At 31.5% G+C, this 20,753-nt stretch overlaps 1 protein-coding gene across 1 annotated transcript in view; it reads left to right on the forward strand.

The window, feature by feature from the left end:
- Positions 1–6,597: 6,597 nt before the first annotated feature.
- Positions 6,598–20,753, forward strand: part of LOC139484434 (uncharacterized) — a 69,773-nt gene continuing 55,617 nt past the window's right edge. The window contains exons 1-4 of the mRNA XM_071268167.1: positions 6,598–6,664; positions 15,986–16,222; positions 17,605–18,174; positions 19,394–19,465. Of these exons, the coding sequence (XP_071124268.1) occupies positions 6,598–6,664; positions 15,986–16,222; positions 17,605–18,174; positions 19,394–19,465 (946 nt within the window). The remainder of the gene's footprint in view (positions 6,665–15,985; positions 16,223–17,604; positions 18,175–19,393; positions 19,466–20,753) is intronic.

The raw sequence follows: 20,753 nt of genomic DNA on the forward strand, positions 1-20,753 counted from the left end.
TTCCATGATAACTGCAGCCATCTTGCACATGCCAAGGTAAAGTGCATCACTCACATGGTTGTCAACAGTATAGTATAGTTCCATTAACATTGGTCAATTTTTTTTGAGAACGGGCGCAGACAAAATCTGTGAGAAAAGATTAAAAAAAGGAAGTTAAGAAACGTAGAATAACTCCGTTAGGGGTGCCATAATTGAAAAACGGATTTATATAATTTATTTAAAATCTTCCTTTGTTAACTAAATAGAAAATATATTGACAACATACATTTTAAGTAAGCGGCTTAATAAGATCAGATAAAAGGTACAATAGAATTTATGTTATCAAACCATGGACTTGATAACGTTATCGTCATTTTAACATTTCGACATGGTTGAGGGTCTTCATAAATAGACATGAGTTTATGTTAATAACATAACGCGTAGAATTCCTATTATTTTTTAAAGCATATTTTTATCAATGTTTACAGATGGGAGCAGTCCAATACTGAAATACAAGTTAGTTTGCTTCTTTGTTACCAGTCATTTTGACTGGTCAAAGTTAACCAGCTAAAGGTTATAAAACTATATTTACTCCCACTTATCAGTTGACTTACATTAAGTTAACATAAAAAGGCTTGGTCGTAGACCTGGTTTCTGACTGAGGGAAAAGGTGCGCGACGTAATCCTGAAATAAGCCAACTTTCATTTGGATAACTCCAGTTAAACCAGACCTTGACTGCTTTGTTTTCTACAAATTACCCTGTTAGCATGACTGCGCTTCATTGTTTGAAAAAGAGTGTTTAAACAAACATAATACAGTACGCAAACATTGTCTTCAATGCAATTTAAACACTTAGACAAATATTTTGGTTCTACCGCTCGTGTACATTGTATATTTTAATGCAACACAATTCACAATTGTTGCTATAAAAAGTACATGCAAGCACAAACGACGTTTCACATATTTTAAATGTATGTTTTACCTTATTTTCTGTCAGTTTTATTAAAATGGAGATAACAATAATAAATGTTTAGTTGGAACTAAAATTCAGTAAATACCAATTTAGATGATTTACATGTATCATGTTTATATATGTTTGTATTAAAGTATGTTATTAACTAACACTTATAAAGTAAAACTGATCGTCAAGACAACCTGTTCTTAAAAGTATGAACATAGTAGGGTACATTGGTTTTGATAGCTGTAGAAATAACTCAATTGTAACAGTTTTAGACCAAATATCACAGTAAGAACAAAATAAAATCCTATTTGCACTAATGTATAAAAACTATTAAGATGCGTATACTAGATCATTTTTTTTAAACTCAGGATTAATGATGTCGTGCATTGCAAAGTGCTTTCATAATCTATTATATTCTACGACAATAACTTTGTTGTAAGGTATACAGTATAAATGGACAACAGAAATATGTTCCAATAAATAAAATAATGTTTTTGTTCATAGCACATAAAAGAAAAGCGAACATTCATAGTCATACCAAACACTTATCAAAGCTGGTATATATCCCAAATAGAGAGACGATATATCAACCTCATAAGTAATCAAAGAATTAAGAAGAAAAAAATATTAAACATCATATCAACAGGTCAAATTAATACGAAAGTAAGACTTAAGAGTACTCACAGTTACCAAAAGCTAGTTAAAAGCCAACAACAATTCATAATTACAAATCATGCATCAGCGACTGTAGTAGGAATTAAGAGAAAGTCTTCAAAGTAATCAATATAGGTTTATGGATGATTAATAATGTTTCATTTGAAAATTAAAAAAATGAACGAAACATAATAATAATCATGATAATATCAATCAATGCCACATAGGTACAAGTCAGTATACCTTGGATGAGGTAAGACAGACAAAACAATAGATCTACCTGGGGTTATTCAGTATACCCTACATTGTTTATGTTATTTCTTCATCATCATAGACAGAAAAGTATTACAATTATATCTTAAAGAGAATTAAACTTACTTTTTGTTTACAGAAAATCAATGTCATCATGACGATGCAGCACATTTAAATTTAACTTGTCCAGAGATAATTACCAAATTGTAAGTAAAACTCTTCAATTGACAGTAGTGTTAGTTATTTGTTGATATTGGTTTCGAAAATTCAATTACCCCTTTCAAAGTGCATGAAATATGCTACATAACTTTTGCAACCTTACTGTTGCATTGTCAACATGCTGATACAATACTATAAGTATCATTAAAGATATGTTATTTTATTCACAATCTACAAAGTGTACATGTATCACTGTCCAAACATTGAATAATTCAAAGTATGTTGATTATATTACGACAGTTGCAACTAAAATATACATGATGAATGTCCGATCCATTGTCTTTTTCTTTATCTGTAATTCTTCTCTTAACTGTACGGAATCAAAGGTAATGTATATGTTCAATTAATTTATAATCTAGTAACTGTATTATGTTGTAAATACAAGTGCCGATCTAATAAAACACGATATCCTCTGAGAATACCGATAAAATACTGTCTGCTTGTCTAATTTGAGTTACTGTATATGTAGATGTCAAGGAAATTCTAACACAATGCAAGGGCAAACTGTAAAAGGACAATTTCTAGAATACTGTAGAAGTTTAAATTCCGCATCGTATATTACCCATGTAATCATCCTTCCGGAATTATTACAATGTATGCCAAACAGAAATATCCAATCAGTCCATCAGTATATATAATTGATTTTTTCCAGTGATTAATAAAATGCACAATTATAACATTGTTTTGTAAACAACTAGAAATAGTAAGCCCCCAAGTTATGAATATTATAAGGTCACGCAAAACAAGTAAGACGAAGATGGATAAACATTACATTTACAATATCGTAATAATAGCAAAATCCTGTAAAACAGTTTTAGATAATCTGGCTGATTTTGATCAAACTCTATTTATTAGTGGGACAAAATCCTCGTTAAAGATATGATATTGTGCAATTCACTGAAGAAGATATTCTTTGCGTCTTATTGCTCATTGATTTTGAAAAGGCATGTTATTTAATTCTTGGGATCTTCTAACGAGTGTACTGATTTGTTTTAATTGTCTAACCAATAATCAATTGGATTAAAGTTTGTTATAACTTAGCTGTTAATTAGGGGGGACATCAATCAGATTTTCTCCTTCGCAACGAGGCTGTGGACAAGATGACACTATCATGAATATGTCTCCTTGTGTTGTTATTCTCTGTGCTGAGATACTATCACTTAGACTAAAACATCATGATGAAATAAATGGCATCAGAGTAACTTAAGTCAGTCGGAATTTTCTTATTTTGATGATTGATGGCACATCTCTTTTTCTAGTTGGTAAAGAAGGAACTTTGAATGAAGTATTAAATGGACTAGATTGGTTTCAAAATATATACAATTGTTTTTCTTTCTGGACACAAGTTATTTGGATTGGAAATGCAAAGTTTGGTAATGCGGTGTTATGCCAAACTAGAAACCGTTCATGGGGAGAAATATATTCAAAGATTTTGTATTTTGATGTTCATCATATGTCAACATCAAAGGTACTTTTTTCAAATGATTCGCACCACGTGACTTTGAGTCTTTTGATTGAATTACTTCACTTAGTTAAGTATTGAAAATATAAATTATATCAAATTAGCCGATAACACAGTCCTTGTTCGTCCTGTATCTAAAACGAACATGTTTTTGAAAACTTCCTTTCGCGAATATTTACAAAAATGTTGTGTTATTCTTAAGAACATGCTTAAAATTTGACTTTACATATGACGTGGGTCTGTACTTATACATCCCGTCATTTTGTTATTTTGCCATGGTTAATGTGTGTTTATAAATTTGTTTGTGTTATAGTGATTAAGATCATAACACAATGTTAACTGCTGTACCCCTTTTTTTTACTTTTATTCCTATTATGTCTGTTTATTTTGTTTCCACATCCTTTCAATATAATTGAATTGTATGAAATTGTCATACAAGTGAAAGCTGAAGCTTGCTATAAAGCCAGATTAAATCCACCATTTTCTACATACGAAAATGCATGTTCTTAGTCAGAAATAGGACAGTTGTTATCCATTCGTTTGATGTGTTTTAGTTTTTGATTTTGCCATTTGATTAGGGACTTTATTTTTCAATTTATCTCGTAGTTTAGTGTTTTGTGATTGACTTTCATTTCTTTTGGAAGTTACAAACAATAAACAATTAAAAAATGTATCCAATTGCAACGAACTTAGAAACGAAACAAATGATAGAACTGAAGCGCCCTTCTAAATTTACTGAAAGGTACAATGGGTTAAGAACTAAATTGTTCAACAGACGAAATGACGTATGTGTCTTATTTTGAACAATTTTTATGTGTTGAAACTTCCCTGTGGTCATGCTTATCAATGTGAAAGTTAGATTATTTTACGGCTGGCTCTTAACGTTGTGAGAAGCTTATATTAGTAGAGGGAATATATGTATCATCACTGCCAAAGTGTAAACGATATGTGCCGTTCAACGTAGCCACAATACTATTGGCATTCATTTGTGTATCATGATGTAAGAAAGTGTCGATAAAATTGGTCAATTTTATATTTGTATCAAATGAAGCTGATTTGTATTCAAAATATCCTAGTGAGTGTTTCCATTGGTTTAGCTTTTCCACGATTTTATCACTCTTGTCATGTGTCGTGAGATGTGCTTTGTGTATAATTTTGCGTTTTCGGTTGTTGTTTGTGTTACCATGGTGGTGTATTTTTAGCTAACCTGGCCCAAAGGGCCAAGTGAGCTTTTCTCATCACTTGGCGTCCGTCGTCCGTCGTCGTCGTCGTCGTCCGTCGTCGTCGTTGTCCGTCGTCGTCGTCGTTGTCCGTCGTTAGCTTTTACAAAAATCTTCTCCTCTGAAACTACTTGGCCAAATTAAACCAAACCTGGCCACAATCATCATTGGGGTATCTAGTTTGAAAAATGTGTCCGGTAAGCCCGCCAACCAACCAATATGGCCGCCATGGCTAAAAATAGAACATAGGGGTAAAATGCAGTTTTTGGCTTATAACTCAAAACCCAAAGCATTTAGAGAAAATCTGACAAAGTTAAATTGTTTATTAGGTCAAGATCTATCTGCCCTGAAATTTTCAGATGAATCGGACAACCCGTTGTTGGGTTGCTGTCCCTAAATTTGTAATTTTAAGGAAATTTTACTGTTTTTGGATATTATCTTGAATATTATTATAGACAGAGATAAACTGTAAACAGCAATATTGTTCAGCAAAGTAAGATTTACAAATAAGTCTACATGACCGAATTGGTCAGTTGACCCCTTTAGGAGTTATTGCCCTTTATAGTACATTTTTAACCATTTTACGTAAATCTTAGTAATCTTTTACAAAAATCTTTTCCTCTGAAACTACTGGGATAAATTAATCCAAACTTGGCAACAATCATCATAGGGGTATTAAGTTCCAAAAATGTGTCCGGTGACCCCGCCATCCAACCATGATGGCTGCCACAGCTAAAATTAAAACATAGGGGTAAAATGCAGTGTTTGGCATTTAGAATATTGTTATAGATAGAGAGAAACTGTAAACAGCAATAATGTTCAGCAAAGTAAGATTTACAAATAAGTCAACATGACCAAAATGATCAGTTGACCCCTTTCGGAGTAATTGCCCTTTATAGTCAATTTTTAACCATTTTTGGTAAATCTTTGTATTTTTTTTACCAAAATCCTCTCCTCAGAAACTACTAGGCTAAATTAATTAAAACTTGGCAACAATCATCTTTGGGGTATCTATTTTATAAAATGTGTCACGTGACTCGGACATCCAACAAAGATGGCTGCCACGGCTAAAAATAGAACATAGGGGTAAATTGCAGTTTTTAGCTTATAATTCCAAAACCAAATCATTTAGATCAAATATGTTAAAGGGTTTAATTGTTTATCAGGTCAAGATCTATCTGCCCCTGCATTGGTAATTTTAAGGAAACTTTGCTGTTTTTTGGTTATTATCTTGAATATTATTATAGATATAGATAAACTGTAACAGCAATAATGTTCAGCAACGTAAGAGTTACAAATAGGTCAACATGACCGAAATGGTCAATTGACCACCTAAGGAGTTATTGTCCTTTATAGTAAATTTTTAATAATTTTCATAAAAAATTTACTAACATTTTCCACTGAAACTACTGGGCCAAGTTCATTATAGGTAGAGATAAATGTTCAGTAAAGTAAGATGTACAAACACATCACCATCACCAAAACACAATTTTGTCATGAATTCATCTGCTTCCTTTCTTAAATACTCATACATGTATATACTAAGGTAAGCGACACAGGCTCTTTAGAGCCTTTAGTTTTTATTTTAATGCAATTTGTTTTTGTTACCACCTTGTTATTCACAAATGATGTAACTATAGAAGTAGGAAATATGTATTATTCCAGAACGTTGGAATAAACTTTAGTTATCTTTACAGTTTAACCTTGTCAAAATGTATGTGTCAATTTGTGTTGGCTAGTGATTTTGTTTTTTCCGCATTTACTGAATTGATAGCATTGTTTATCCAATGTAATTATTTTGTTAAATCTCTTTCTCGCTGTTTTTTTACTTAGTTCACACGAGCACATAATGTCTACACCTATGGAATTAGACAGATTACAAGGCAAACAAATGGGGCCATATTATGAAAACAAAGGTAAGTAACACATACCTACAAAACAGTCATGTCGAATAACTGCATAAACCCTGACAACAATTGACAAACAAACTGTTATTTGTTCAGGTCCGAAATGGTTTTTGCTAGTCTTTGGTCCAATTTTGAATATTGTAGGTATATAGGAAAGTTACTTTTGTTTTTCAAAACATAATTTTCTATAAAAAAAAGACATACTAACGTTAACTGAGACTGTTCCTTTTGGGCACTTACTTAGACAGAAAAATGTAAAGATTCTATAATGAATACACATATTTGTTTTCGAAAACATATTTAGACTAAAATAGACGTTGTATTTTTTCATCCGGCCTCCCGATTTATGAATGACAAAAAAATTGTCCGCCGTCGAATATAAATTAGAAAGAGAGTCGTCAAGGTATTTAAGATGCACGCTCATCATATTGTAAAACATGTTTTAAACAGGAGAAATCTGACAAAAAGTCACTTGTTACCTATTTGACTAAATGTCACTATAATGTTGATGTTCGCATATCACATTTTGTAATTTTTTAAAACAAACAAGAAATAAATAAAGGAATTACGTAGTACGTCCATTGCTTAGATCAAAAATAAATTTAAAGTACTCTCAAAGCGCTTTGTGTTAAAAAAATCATGCCACAACCATAGCTCAGCGGACGACCTCTTTTGAACATTTGAAGATTCCCACTTTGTGTTGGTTACCTATAAAAAACAAACAAGAAAATAAACCCCTTAATAAGCGAGCCATCTCGGCCTCTAGAAATGTTCCTCTACTTGAATATCAGTGCTTTTAACGAGTTCATTATCTCTTGTCAGAGAATAGACCATTAACCTTATGTAATAAAACATGTGAAGAAAGTAGAATTAACCAACAAAGTTCGTCTGATGTTTTAAATAGATTATAGTCTCCATCAGTTTTAGTTTGTAACTCAGAATTGTTTTCTCTCAATCGATTTATGACTTTCGAACAACGGTATACTACTGTTGTCTTTTTGTTTGACTATTCCACTTTTTACACTATACATTGTATGTACCTCCACACATTCTTCTGAAACAAAAGTAGTTCTATTTAATTCAATGGTCGTTCAATGAACCTAATGGCAAAATTATTTAATGCAACTCATATAAAGTTTTTTTATTTCTCAAACGAAAAAGATAAATGTGCTAGATATTCTTACTGGGATGTAATGAGATATCGATGATCACATTCATCATGTACATAGTTTTCTCCTTAACAACATCAATGTACGTTAATAAAGTGTATTGAAAGATTTCGTAGGTATTCCTATGGGCATCAATTGTGCCACTTAAATAGCAGATTTGTTCCTGTACTGTTATAAATCACTGTATATGACTAATATCAGTAAATATTCAATAGTATTTAAATTAACTGATTAATTCAACAACACTTACCGTTAGCTTCACAATAATTTTTCGTTAAATGATCATGAAACTTGTAAATATAGCTACCGATATAAATCACGAGCAACTTCCTTTAAATAAATCAAATATGGACAGCAATACATTTCTTTTCATATAATTATATATTTCAGTTTTACACAAGAAACTCTCTTAAAAAAATTATAGAAAAAGATGTTTTTTCTTTCCCTTTTTTTAATTTACCGGGCGTTAGATAGTGACCCCAAGTGCACCATCTTATGGTGTCTACACATCCCAAGCTTTTCGTTATTATGGTGTCTATAGTGACTTTTTGGATTTCAATGAGCGTACTCTATGTATAAATTGCAAAATATTAATTCCGGTAGTTCTTTATCACCAATGACTTAAATAATTTACTAAATTCTTCAATAGATACAAAAACTTGGTTGGCCGGTTTAGCTATACCTGTTACCATTGCAATAACCCATACTTTGTTTATGGAGCCCAAAACTTTATTTACGATCCGGGTAAACTTGTCAATCAATTCAATAAACTTATTTTAAAAGGTTACTAATTTAGCACTGTAATAATATCTTGATATTGAATTTATTGGTTTAACTATTGATTTTGTTATCAGTAAATTCAAATAATTCATATAGTTTTTTGTTACACATATAGACTTGAACTGTACTAGAATCGGTCTATCCCTTGTTTTGCAATTGCACAAGGTAATGTTATTCTTTCACTGATAGTGACGTCTCCATATTGGATGCTGGAGGTGTGATGATTAATATATTAGTCTTAGATACATATTATCTTAATCAGTCTTAATTTTAGTTTCTTGTGTACAATTTGGAAATTAGTATGGCGTTCATTATCACTGAACTAGTATATATTTGTTTAGGGGCCAGCTGAAGGACGCCTCCGGGTGCAGGAATTTCTCGCTACATTGAAGACCTGTTGTGACCTTCTGCTGTTATTTTTTTCTACGGTCGGGTTGTTGTCTCTTTGACACATTCCCTATTTCCATTCTCAATTTTATTAATTGATTTTACCTAGCTGTCAGGAACTGCGACGAATCTATACAAACTTTACTATGTCCGGTCTATGCTGATGATTTTTTTCTCCTTGATATTTATCTTATGAAGTAAACCTATTTCAATTGATTGGTATAGCTTCTGCTTATGTTGTGCTGCTACACCATTATCCCAGGTTCAGAGGAGGATTGAGTGCACACAACATGTTTAAAACATGATTTATGTGCCTTGGCAAATTCAAAGGTGTGTAATTCAGTGATTGACGTTGGTTTATGTCTGTATTATTTGTTTTTCGTTTGGTTTATTTTGTTATTAATTAGGATGTTATTTTTTTTTTTTTCAATTGAACTGTTTTCATATTTCTTATGTTAGGTCTTTTATAGCCGATTATACGGTATTGGTTTTCTCATTGTTGAAGGCCATTTTGTTACCTATAATTGCTTACGTCTACTTTTATTTGAACTTTGATTTATTGTTCTCTCATAGGCAATAATGCCTCGATAGAGGTTATACGAAATGATAATGTAGTATAATTTGATTGTTAGTTTTAGGATATCAAGTCGATTAAACACCTCGGTAATCTCTGACATTTCGTATAAGAGTCAAGAAGTCAGTTTCTATTGGCGGAGGCAGCCAGAGTGAACGACATTCGTAAGAAAACTAACAAACTTAGTCAATTAAGGTTGAATTCGAGTACACACGCACCCGTGATTAGAACTTACAACCTCAGTGTTGACTGGCAAAACTTACTAAGAAGTAAGTATTTAGACCACTCAGCCTAGAACAATGCATTTTAATTTGAAACATCTTTAACATTACTCGTTTTATTTTATACTTTAACAACACAAAGCCTACGGGTGATTGTTTAACAAAATTAAAAATTAAATGTTTTTACTGCAGGAAGAAATGACCCGATTCAATGGATATGTTTGACAACGATATTATTAACTAGCATCTGTATAAGTGTTCTACTATACGGTAAGTGTATGCCATTGTTTTACGGTTTTGTTGTGATTATCATATCAAAAGCTTCATTTAATAATGCTGCCAATGTAATAGCATACTCGGTTCGGTACTGTTATGATTCACAGGTTCTGACCAACTACAGTAAAATATGCGAGACACTGTTTTGCTCTAATTGTAAATTACGTTTTTTTGCTATAAATGATTTATTACTGATGAATTATTCCCATAGAAATAAAATGATCACAATACAACTCAGATTATCGCTGATTGTTACCTCTAGTGATCACTAAAGTGAGCCTAAAGAGTGGTTGTAATTTACACATGACCTGAGTCACAATTTTTGTAAGGAATATTTAATATTTAGGAACTGTATGCTTGGGCATGCCACGAGCCTTTTGTTTTTTTGATAAAAAAAATGTAAACCCACAGAAGGTAGATAATCAAATCAGAGTATTGATCTAGGGGATTAGTTGAGCATGTATGAGGAGGATTTTATGTATGACATTAATGTGAAACAGTATACATATCCATTTATTCACAAAAGTAAATTTTCTTTTGATAAAGTTCCATATGTTTATTTCATACATCTAATGCTATACTGATAGATCATGATTATCCATTACAAAAAGTAAGTTTTTACTCATTCAATAGGTAAATTGCACTGTTAAGTGTTACACTTAACTTGTGCATGTATAAGCTTTGATTTTCTGTCGTTATTTTGCGTCAGGAATTTAATTACAGTGTTTGAATACATTTAGAAGTATCTAAATTTTACAATTTTAGATAAATATATAAACGGTATTAAAACGGGATCAACATTTTTTTTTAGCATTGGCTCAGAATAAAATTAACGAATATCGTGTCTCAGGCCATGCGTAAATTAACAACCAGTATATTGCTTCCATAAATTATTTCGATTCTAATATATCAAATACAGTTATTAACACTGAAGCAATGTTGGGTATACCATGAGTGATCTTGTTCAATGATACCCACTATTTGAGGAATGTAAAACAAAACCGTAATAAATATGTGGCTGGCATGAATATTTTCAAAATATTTTCATATTGATTGACATACATTTACTGTTTCTTCAAAAGAAATTTTAAGATATTCAAAAGTCAACTTTTTTTCAGAAGAAAAACACATGCATATAACTGAATTATATAATAACCGATCACGTCAAATGTGTAGATATAAAACCAGTTACATAAGTCGTACATGAAAAAACGCAAAATTAATAATACATGAAAAAATAAGCCGAACAAAAACAAGTATAATTTAAATGGATTATGTTGCATCGTAAAATGAAAACAAAAATGTTTGTATTCCTTATTTCAGTAATGATAAACAACCAAGGTAAGTGAGACTGTTTTGTTTTGCTCTGAATGATAATTAGTTGTCTCTTACGTATAAAAAAGCAAGATAAATGTAGTTTAAAAACTAGAGTCAATTAAGTAGACTATGTGTACTTAGCTAATGGAACGAGTATATATGAGGTTAATCTTGACTTTTCATTAAGGACTTTTACAGGATATATACATATACTTTTCACAGTAGAAATGTTATCAATATATCAAACTATTATGCAAGATCCTGTAACTTTTTGATAAGAGCTTCATATAAGTAAATAAAAAGTCGACCAGTGATATGTCTATTTGTTACACTTTGCAAAACTGATTGTTCACTTGAATATCAATCCAACGAACTCATATCTTTTCAATCGAACAGCTCAGCTTTTTATCAAATTATCTTATATGACTGCTGTTTCAATATACATGATCATATAATGTCTCAAACATAATTGATGTGCCATGTTACTTTGAACAAATATATTATAAGTTGATGACCTTCTCACAGCTGATTTATGACTGTATAGAATAACATGACATAAGAATCATCTCCAAGCAATTAATCAAACCTTCCATGAAAACAGATCCAGAATAACTGATGTTGTAATTCCAATTAAAATACCAAATTGACAACCCAATCGAAAAAATCCAATAAATTAAAAATGACATAACACTATTTACAGGAAAAAACACAATAGATACAAATGTAAAATAAAATATAAGTAATGATGTTACATTCAGCATGCTTTGTTTATCTTTGTATGTGTTTTGATAAAAGTACACTATCTTTGTATGCAGTGTTTGCTATGGGGTGTGATATCAACCAATTTTAAGAAAACGATAAGCGCCATGCATATTGACCTTCCTATTTAAGAAAGACCCGCTATAATGTACACTATCATGACCATTTCAAGTTATTTTCCTTAGAACGAAATTTAATATTCAATATTTGAATGGCCGACATGTTAATAAATTTCGACATCTTTGAACACTTTTGAAGCAACAGAGTACAAATAGGATTCAGAATGGAATCTTTAAGAAACAACGCCAAGTTGTACATATATATGAATTTAAAATGTAGACATTTTAAAACTGAAGCAGGCCATCGTATGAGTTATAACGTTATAATTTGACGATGCATTGGGAAAAAATTACCAATGATAATTTATTTTAAAGTATTCGGTCGGTCGAGACGTTGGATTGGCTGTGAATCTACGACGGCTTCATATTGTAAAATAATAAAAAAAAATATCACAAAACACAAAAAAAACACAGAATTGACAAAAGATGAAATCCAGTACAGTACAATTATCAGCCAAGGTAGCTTTGAATGGTATAATATGCGAGATCCAAAAAATATTTGTGCACCTTAAAAGCAGTGCATTGCATACGATGTTGGTCGTGTAAAGTACCCTTTCACAACACAGTCTTATACAATCAGTCTGTCTGATCCAATATCAAAATTTACTGCTGGAGTGAGTGATTGATATGAGACAGTTGTACTATGAACATGATCAAGAGTCTATTAGCTAAAATCTCAAACATTTTACTTAATATCAAATTGATAAAATTGAGAATGGAAATGGGGAATGTGCTAAAGAGACAACAAACCGACCATAGAGCAGAAAACAGCAGAAGGTCACCAACAGGTCTTCAATGCAACGAGAAATTCCCGCACTCGGAGGCGTCCTTTAGCTGGCCCCTAAACAATATATACTAGTTCAGTGATAATGAACGCCATACTAAACTCCAAATTGTACACAAGAAACTAAAAGTTAAAAAAATACAAAACTAACAAAGGCCAGAGGCACCTGACTTAGGACAGGCGCAACAATGCGGCGGGATTAAACATGTTTGTGAGATCTCAACCCCCCCCTTATACCTCTAGCCAATGCAGAAAAGTAAACGCATAAAAATACGCACATTAAAATTCAGTTCAAGAGAAGTTCGAGACTGAGCCTTATATAGAGAGTATTGCCAAGAGCTCGAATCATAATTGTAAGAACGCTGTGCTACTTTAAAAATAAATCTTTACGCGTTATATGTTTAGGGCTGGCCCATTCCATGTTAGAAAAAGATAACTAAATTATATAACTTCATATCAAGAAAAACTGCAAACAAATAAATCTATCAGCTATCAATATATGTTTTATTTTATTGCAATGCATGTACACAAACTGTAGACGGTTTATCCATTATTTTAATTGATAAAACAATGGAATTATTTCTGAATTTATAATACTCTTTGTGTAGATGCTACATGAAGGAACATTCAGAATCGACTAATCCATCATTTACGTAAAGTCAAATGCTAAACTGACTATCGATGCTTAAGGAGGCTCGCGGGTATAAGATTTTCAGAAAAAAATTTAACATTTATTTTTCATTACAACTTTTATTAATTACCTTTAGTATTTGTTACTTCATTATATGGTACAAAAATCATTCCAAAAAATCAAAACTTGTTGGCCCCAGGTGATTTTCAAAATGTAGATATCATTGAATAAGCTCCAAATTATCTCCCTTTTGTGCAAACATGCCATTTTTTGGAACGAAAATTTTTTAACTTATCGTTGACCTATATTTTTTATCGTTGTTTTCGAATAAGCTGTACATGAACAAATTAAATGTAAAATTTAAGCGATTTCTGTTATTAAGTTCTTATTTTATTTCGATATTACCGCTATTTCTACTATTCAGTTCAACAGAAAAAAAAGGACATTAACAAAAATGTATGCTTCTTTCAAAGGCATATTGTGAGCGTAAATGAACGGTGACCCCATTTTTTTATTTCATTTTTTTTTATTAAGTATAATATCAACTTCATTTATAGAAAATTTGTAGCGAAATCATATATGAAATAAAAATAGTTATCAAAGGTACCAGGATTATAATTTAGTACGCCAAACGCGCGTTTCGTCTACATAAGACTCATCAGTGGCGTTCTTATAAAAATATTTATAAAGCCAAACAAGTACAAAGTTCAAGAGCATTGTGGATTAAAAATTCCAAAAAGTGGTGCCAAATACGACTAAGGTAATCTATGCCTGGGATAAGAAAATCCTTAGTTTTTCGAAAAATTCAAACTTTTGTAAACTGGAAATTTATAAAAATGACCACATTATTGATATTCATATCAACACCGAAGTGTTGACTACTGGGCTGGTGATACCCTCGGGGACGAAACGTCCACCAGCAGTGGCATTGACCCAGTGGTGTGAATAGTTATCAAAGATACCAGGATTATAATTTAGTACGCCAGACGCGCGTTTCGTCTATAGCTACATAAGACGCATCAGTGACGCTCATATAAAAAAAAATTGGTTTAGACCCACGACCCCCCTTAAAAATAAAGTATGAAGAATAACTAAATAATGTATTTGATATCCTCATTTTAAATTTAGTAGGTTAAATGTGTTGGTCTAACTGGCACTCATACCACATCTTTGCATATGAGTATAGTATCTGAACAAAGTCGGCTAGAGGACATTTGGTTTTCAAAGCTAGGAATGCTGATTGTTTTGTAAAGCGGGTCGAACAAAAGTAGCTTCCTTACTTAGGTAGTTGCAAATCCTGTTACTTAGCCGCTCATATAAATTGATGCAGTAGGCTTCTTGTTTGATATATAATGTTTTTAGAATTAACAAAATGTTTTCAGTGTATATACACGTGAGAAAGCAAACATAGATTATCTTGTGCAAGTGTAAATACATTGGCAAACGTTTTATAATGATATATTTTACAAAAAAAAAAAAATTAAATATACGATACAAAATAGTAAACATGTATTTAGTACATGAGGTACGAAATGGTAAATGTTGGATACGTAATGATAATTTTCGGTACGAAATGGTAATGGTACGAAATTACTTGCTACCCTAACAGCAACCTCACGTATGCTTAAGAGAACATGATTCTACAGACAATTTTGTCCAGTCAGTAAGATCACTTATCATAAGAAAACGTAATCTTCAAATTAACCTGTGTTGACGCATGCGCTATGTGTTTCTTTCCCTAAGAAAAACCCACAGGAAATTGTCCTTTTTGATTGAATTATATGAAAAAGTAAGGTTTATGATGACTAAATTTGTTATATTAAAGCTATGAATCCATTATTATAAACTGTCATGTGAAAAGAGTCGATATTGAGGTCAGATCGCTCCACATTTTTTTACCACAGAAACACATTTATTATAATCGTACAATGTTAGATATTAACGTATAGGCAGATCACCGCATACTTTGTTTCATAAAAAAAAATATACTCTCAAGCCATTGCAATAACTTAAACTTACATTATCTTATCCATTGTTTATGACACTTTGTCTATAGTTATTCCTTCATCAGGAAAATTCTGGAATATTAGAAGCAAAGTCCTTTCTGGCATTCAGGAATAACCCTAACGAATGTCGTTTTTGGTCTGTTTGTCCGGTTAAACATAGGTTTTATGCACTATACATGAAGGTTACATTTGACAAGAAAGATATGATTTTACACTAATGTTTGAAAACAGAAATTAATCATTTATTTAGAAAATGCACTTGCATTATAATCATTTCTAAAATGTCTTCTAAAAATTGTTTTTGTAGAATTGCAAGGTATGGAAACTTCAGAAAAAAATCGGTACATGAAAGCAATACAGTTAGGATATGAGGTCAGGCGTTATGTAAGAATTATTGTAATTGGTGAGAATGGCGCTGGAAAAACAACTCTTGTGCGCCGATTGCTTGGACAGGACATTGGTGATATAGACAGTACCGATGGAATTGAAATGAATAACAAATTCCAAATACGACAAAGCGACGGCCAATGGATTTTTAATAAAGGTACACGTTAAAGTGTGTTAAAATGCAGATGATTAGAAGGTTGAAAACAGTTTGTAATTGCAAACTTTTGGGTTTTCCAAATTTAATGAAAATATAGGGAATGTTTGAACTATTTTCATAAATGGTAGACAAAGATGGTAAAAGCTTTGAATACATATCATCCGAATACTTGCAATAATATTCACGTTTATTTCAATCAAGGGAAGAATTACAGTGAAAGTCATCAAATGTAACCCACGTTTCGCATTCTAACGTTATTGTTTTTTTTGTAATAGTGTTTTCTTTCACGTCCGCAAATTTTGTGGAAAGTTTCAAAGTTAAACAAAGAAAACAAATCTTTAAAAAGATACATGTATAAATAGTATAGTGTTTGAAGAGTTAAACATGGAATATTCTCCATATAAAAGAACATTCAATTTTCTTAGTATTGATTCAAATGTTTGTCTCCTCAAAGAAAGAATTGTAATATATAGCCTATATAGGTAAACATTAACCGAATAAAAAATAGACATGTACCCTGAAAGTAGCATCGCAACTTCAATATAGAAAAAAAAATGTTTTCAACTCTATTTCACACAAAACTTGAAGGTCGAGAACGAGATTCCATCATATTATACTATATTATATCACACCACTACTATATATCTACTAAAAAATATACACACATACTTTTAGTACCTAACCTAAAGTAAAATGAAAATCTCGTACGTAGTCAGTACTTCAATAAGTAAACAACCAGACAACAACACCAGGCATACAACAAAATGGAAATCAAAAGGAAAAGACATCGATGATGATATGCATTTGTGCAGATGAACTATAACAAAACACACAACTTCCTGTCGTGTCTAAGCCATTATTTTGTTTGTGTGTTAGGGGAATTTATTCTGGTAGGCATATTAAACATAAATATGTAAATCTGTTTTTATGTCATGTCTCAACCTCCGTATGTTTAGTTTTCTTGTAAATTGTTTACACGATGTATCACCTTTAAAATACACTGTACTACAAAGACATCGTATCGAGAGAAAGCGAAACTCAGAGAGAGAAGCACAATAATGTATTGTCACACATAACAAGATCCAAAAAAGGGTTGCAGAATAAAGGATATTGGCTAATGTAAAAACTGAAAAAAGAATTAAAAGTTTGCAAATTAGAAAAAATAACAATGGAAAATAAAATAATAATTTGATATAATACTGATCTTAGACTAAAACCATGTACAGATTAAAGAAATAATGTTATGATAGAAAAGTTTTACAATATGTTTTTTTTTTGAGGATTTCTTGACATTGGCTCCTGTTGTATCGCATAGTCTGCTACAACGAATAATGAAATGTATTCTGGACAAAATTTCGTCATTATATAGTACTTTATTACAGCTGAAACAGAATTTGAGAGCATTACAAAAAGAATACGACAGACAACAGAAAGGAATCCAGAAGAATTTGCATCGACTAAAAAACCAGGTTCAATTGAAGAATATCTCAATCCTAGCGTGAGGAATTCAAATGGTCAAGAACCAATTACATCGAAACCATCTGACGACAAATCAGAACAGACGGATGCAAATACAGACCAAGACGACCACATAATAACTGGTAACACATATGAAGAAATACGAAATACAGATACAAATATATCATATGATGAGAAACCTGACGAAAGACTACAATATCATGCCCCGCCTCGGACCGATCAAACCTTAAACAATATGGATACAGCAAATGAAAGTGATATAGAAATCGACGCAATTCTTTTAAGAGCTAAGAACATGAAAGCAAGCATGATATCTGAAGGTTTGATACAATGTGGTATATGGGATTTTGCCGGCGAAAAGGATTATTATGTCACACACCAGACATTTTTAACGCCCGATGCAATTTATCTTATAGTAGCAGATGTAAACAAAGACATGATTGAAGAGGAAAAATACTTTGATTCTATTGGAGGTAAGTATGTAAACACAGTCAAAAACAAATGCAATACAATTGATTTAACAAATAAATAAGGAAAATAAAAAGTGTTTGTTTAATAACATTAATAAAAAGGTGAACAGCAGACGCTTTCAAATGTATAAACAATAAGAAGAACACACTTCGTAGTAAATTAAGACAAAAGCAAAATGCAACAGAAAAACACATTCAAAACTAAAGTCGACTTAAGTGCGCATTGACTGCTTGTAAAACCAGTTTTGTTTCTTACTGCAAGTACACAATGAGGGATGAGTTTCATTTATTTATGTAACAATCGAGTAGAACGTGGATTGAATTTATGTGTTTGGGCAATTTCAGCATGTCTACCCTCACCTATACAATACATTTCAAATCGTCGACCCAACTATAATTGCGTCTGTAAGCATTCAAAAGGCTTTACGATTATCAATACATAATTCAAATGTCTTTTGATTTTCAATGTCAGCCTAGTATTATACAATTATAAATATAAAGAAGAAACTTTCACATTCTTAATCAAATAATTTAGAATATATATTGCATTACTTGCAAATGAATGTTTCTGTCATATATATAGTACACTCGTGACAGTCAATCACAGTTATCAAATTTACTAGTTTGGCCCACAAGTGTATCAATTTTAATAATACAAAATAATCTGGTCCTTTTGTATCCTACAGTTGCATCAACACCATTGCACCTTTGGTATTTGACTGTAAGCAAACATTGCAGGACCTTGATTTTGAGAAAAAAAATAACACCCTCAGGTTGTTGATTGTTCGAATCCATCTTACATGTATATGTAACCCCCTCTAGTCATGTCATTACTGGGAATTTGAACAAAATTCAACATAAATATTTCATATCCGAATCCATCCATTGGAACCGTAACTTATATTAGTTTTGAATCCCATGAAGGACTACGCCAGAGCAAGGGCATACAGAAAAGAATGTGAACTGGACAGTTTGTCAGAATGGCTGAACGCTATCAAATGTAGAAACCAAAAACTTGGTGTAAATAATTTACCAAAGCGTAGTGTCTTTTAAAGAATTAAGAATTAATGAGTACTTCATTATTTCTATATATACAAATATGTCATATGACTAGGATACAGTTTCAATAAACATTACATTCAACTGTAAACATGAGCTTAAACATTTAATACGTACAAACAACACCAGACATTTTTATCGCCCGATGCAATTTATCTTATAGTTGCAGATGTAAACAAAGATATAAAAACTTTAGACATGATTGAAGAGGAAAAATACTTTGATTCTATTGGAGGTAAGAATGTAAACACAGTCAAAAACAAATGCGATACAATTGATTTAACAAATAAATAAGAAAAATAAAAAGTGTTTGTTTAATAACATTAATAAAAAGGTGAACAGCAGACGCTTTCAAATGTATAAACAATAAGAAGAACACACTTCGTAGTAAATAAAGACAAAAGCAAAATGCAACAGAAAAACACATTCAAAACTAAAGTCGACTTAAGTGCTCATTGACTGCTTGTAAAACCAGTTTTGTTTCTTACTGCAAGTACACAATGAGGGATGAGTTTCATTTATTTATGTAAAAATAGAGTAGAACGTGGATTGAATTTATGTGTTTGGGTTTTTTCAGCATATCTACCCTCACCTATACAATAAATGTCAAATCGTCGCAAATTATAATTGCGTCTGTAAGCATTGAAAAGGCTTTACGATTATCAATACATAATTCAAATGTCTTTTGACTTTCAATGTCAGCCTAGTATTATACTATTATAAATATAAAGAAGAAACATTCACATTCTTAATCAAATAATTTAGAATATATATTGCATTACTTGCAAATGAATGTTTCTGTCATATATATAGTACACTCGTGACAGTCAATCACAGTTATCAAATTTACTAGTTTGGCAAACAAGTGTATCAATTTTAATAATACAAAATAATCTGGTCCTTTTGTATCCTACAGTTGCATCAACACCATTGCACCTTTGGTATTTGACTGTAAGCAAACATTGCAGGACCTTGATTTTGAGAAAAAAATAACACCCTCAGATTTGTGATTGTTCGAATTCATCTTACATGTATATGTAATCCCCTCTAGTCATGTCATTACTGGAAATTTGAACAAAATTCAACATAAATATTTCATATTCGAATCCATCCATTGGAACCGTAACTGATATAAGTTTTGAATCCCATGAAGGACTACGCCAGAGCAAGGGCATACAGAAAAGAATGTGAACTGGACAGTTTGTCAGAATGGCTGAACGCTATCAAATGTAGAAACCAAAAACTTGGTGTAAATAATTTACCAAAGCGTAGTGTCTTTTAAAGAATTAAGAATTAATGAGTACTTCATTATTTCTATATATACAAATATGTCATATGACTAGGATACAGTTTCAATAAACATTACATTCAACTGTAAACATGAGCTTAAACATTTAATACGTACAAACAACGGTACATTGACGGCTAATCTGCATATTCTACTTAAAAATTGTTCATTATGTTCACAAAATATATGTCTGCAGTGAAATATGATTGTCTTTAGAAATACTGTGAAACTGTTT

The sequence above is a fragment of the Mytilus edulis genome, chromosome 8 (assembly GCF_963676685.1).
Source record: "Mytilus edulis chromosome 8, xbMytEdul2.2, whole genome shotgun sequence".
NCBI classification, from domain to species: domain Eukaryota; kingdom Metazoa; phylum Mollusca; class Bivalvia; order Mytilida; family Mytilidae; genus Mytilus; species Mytilus edulis.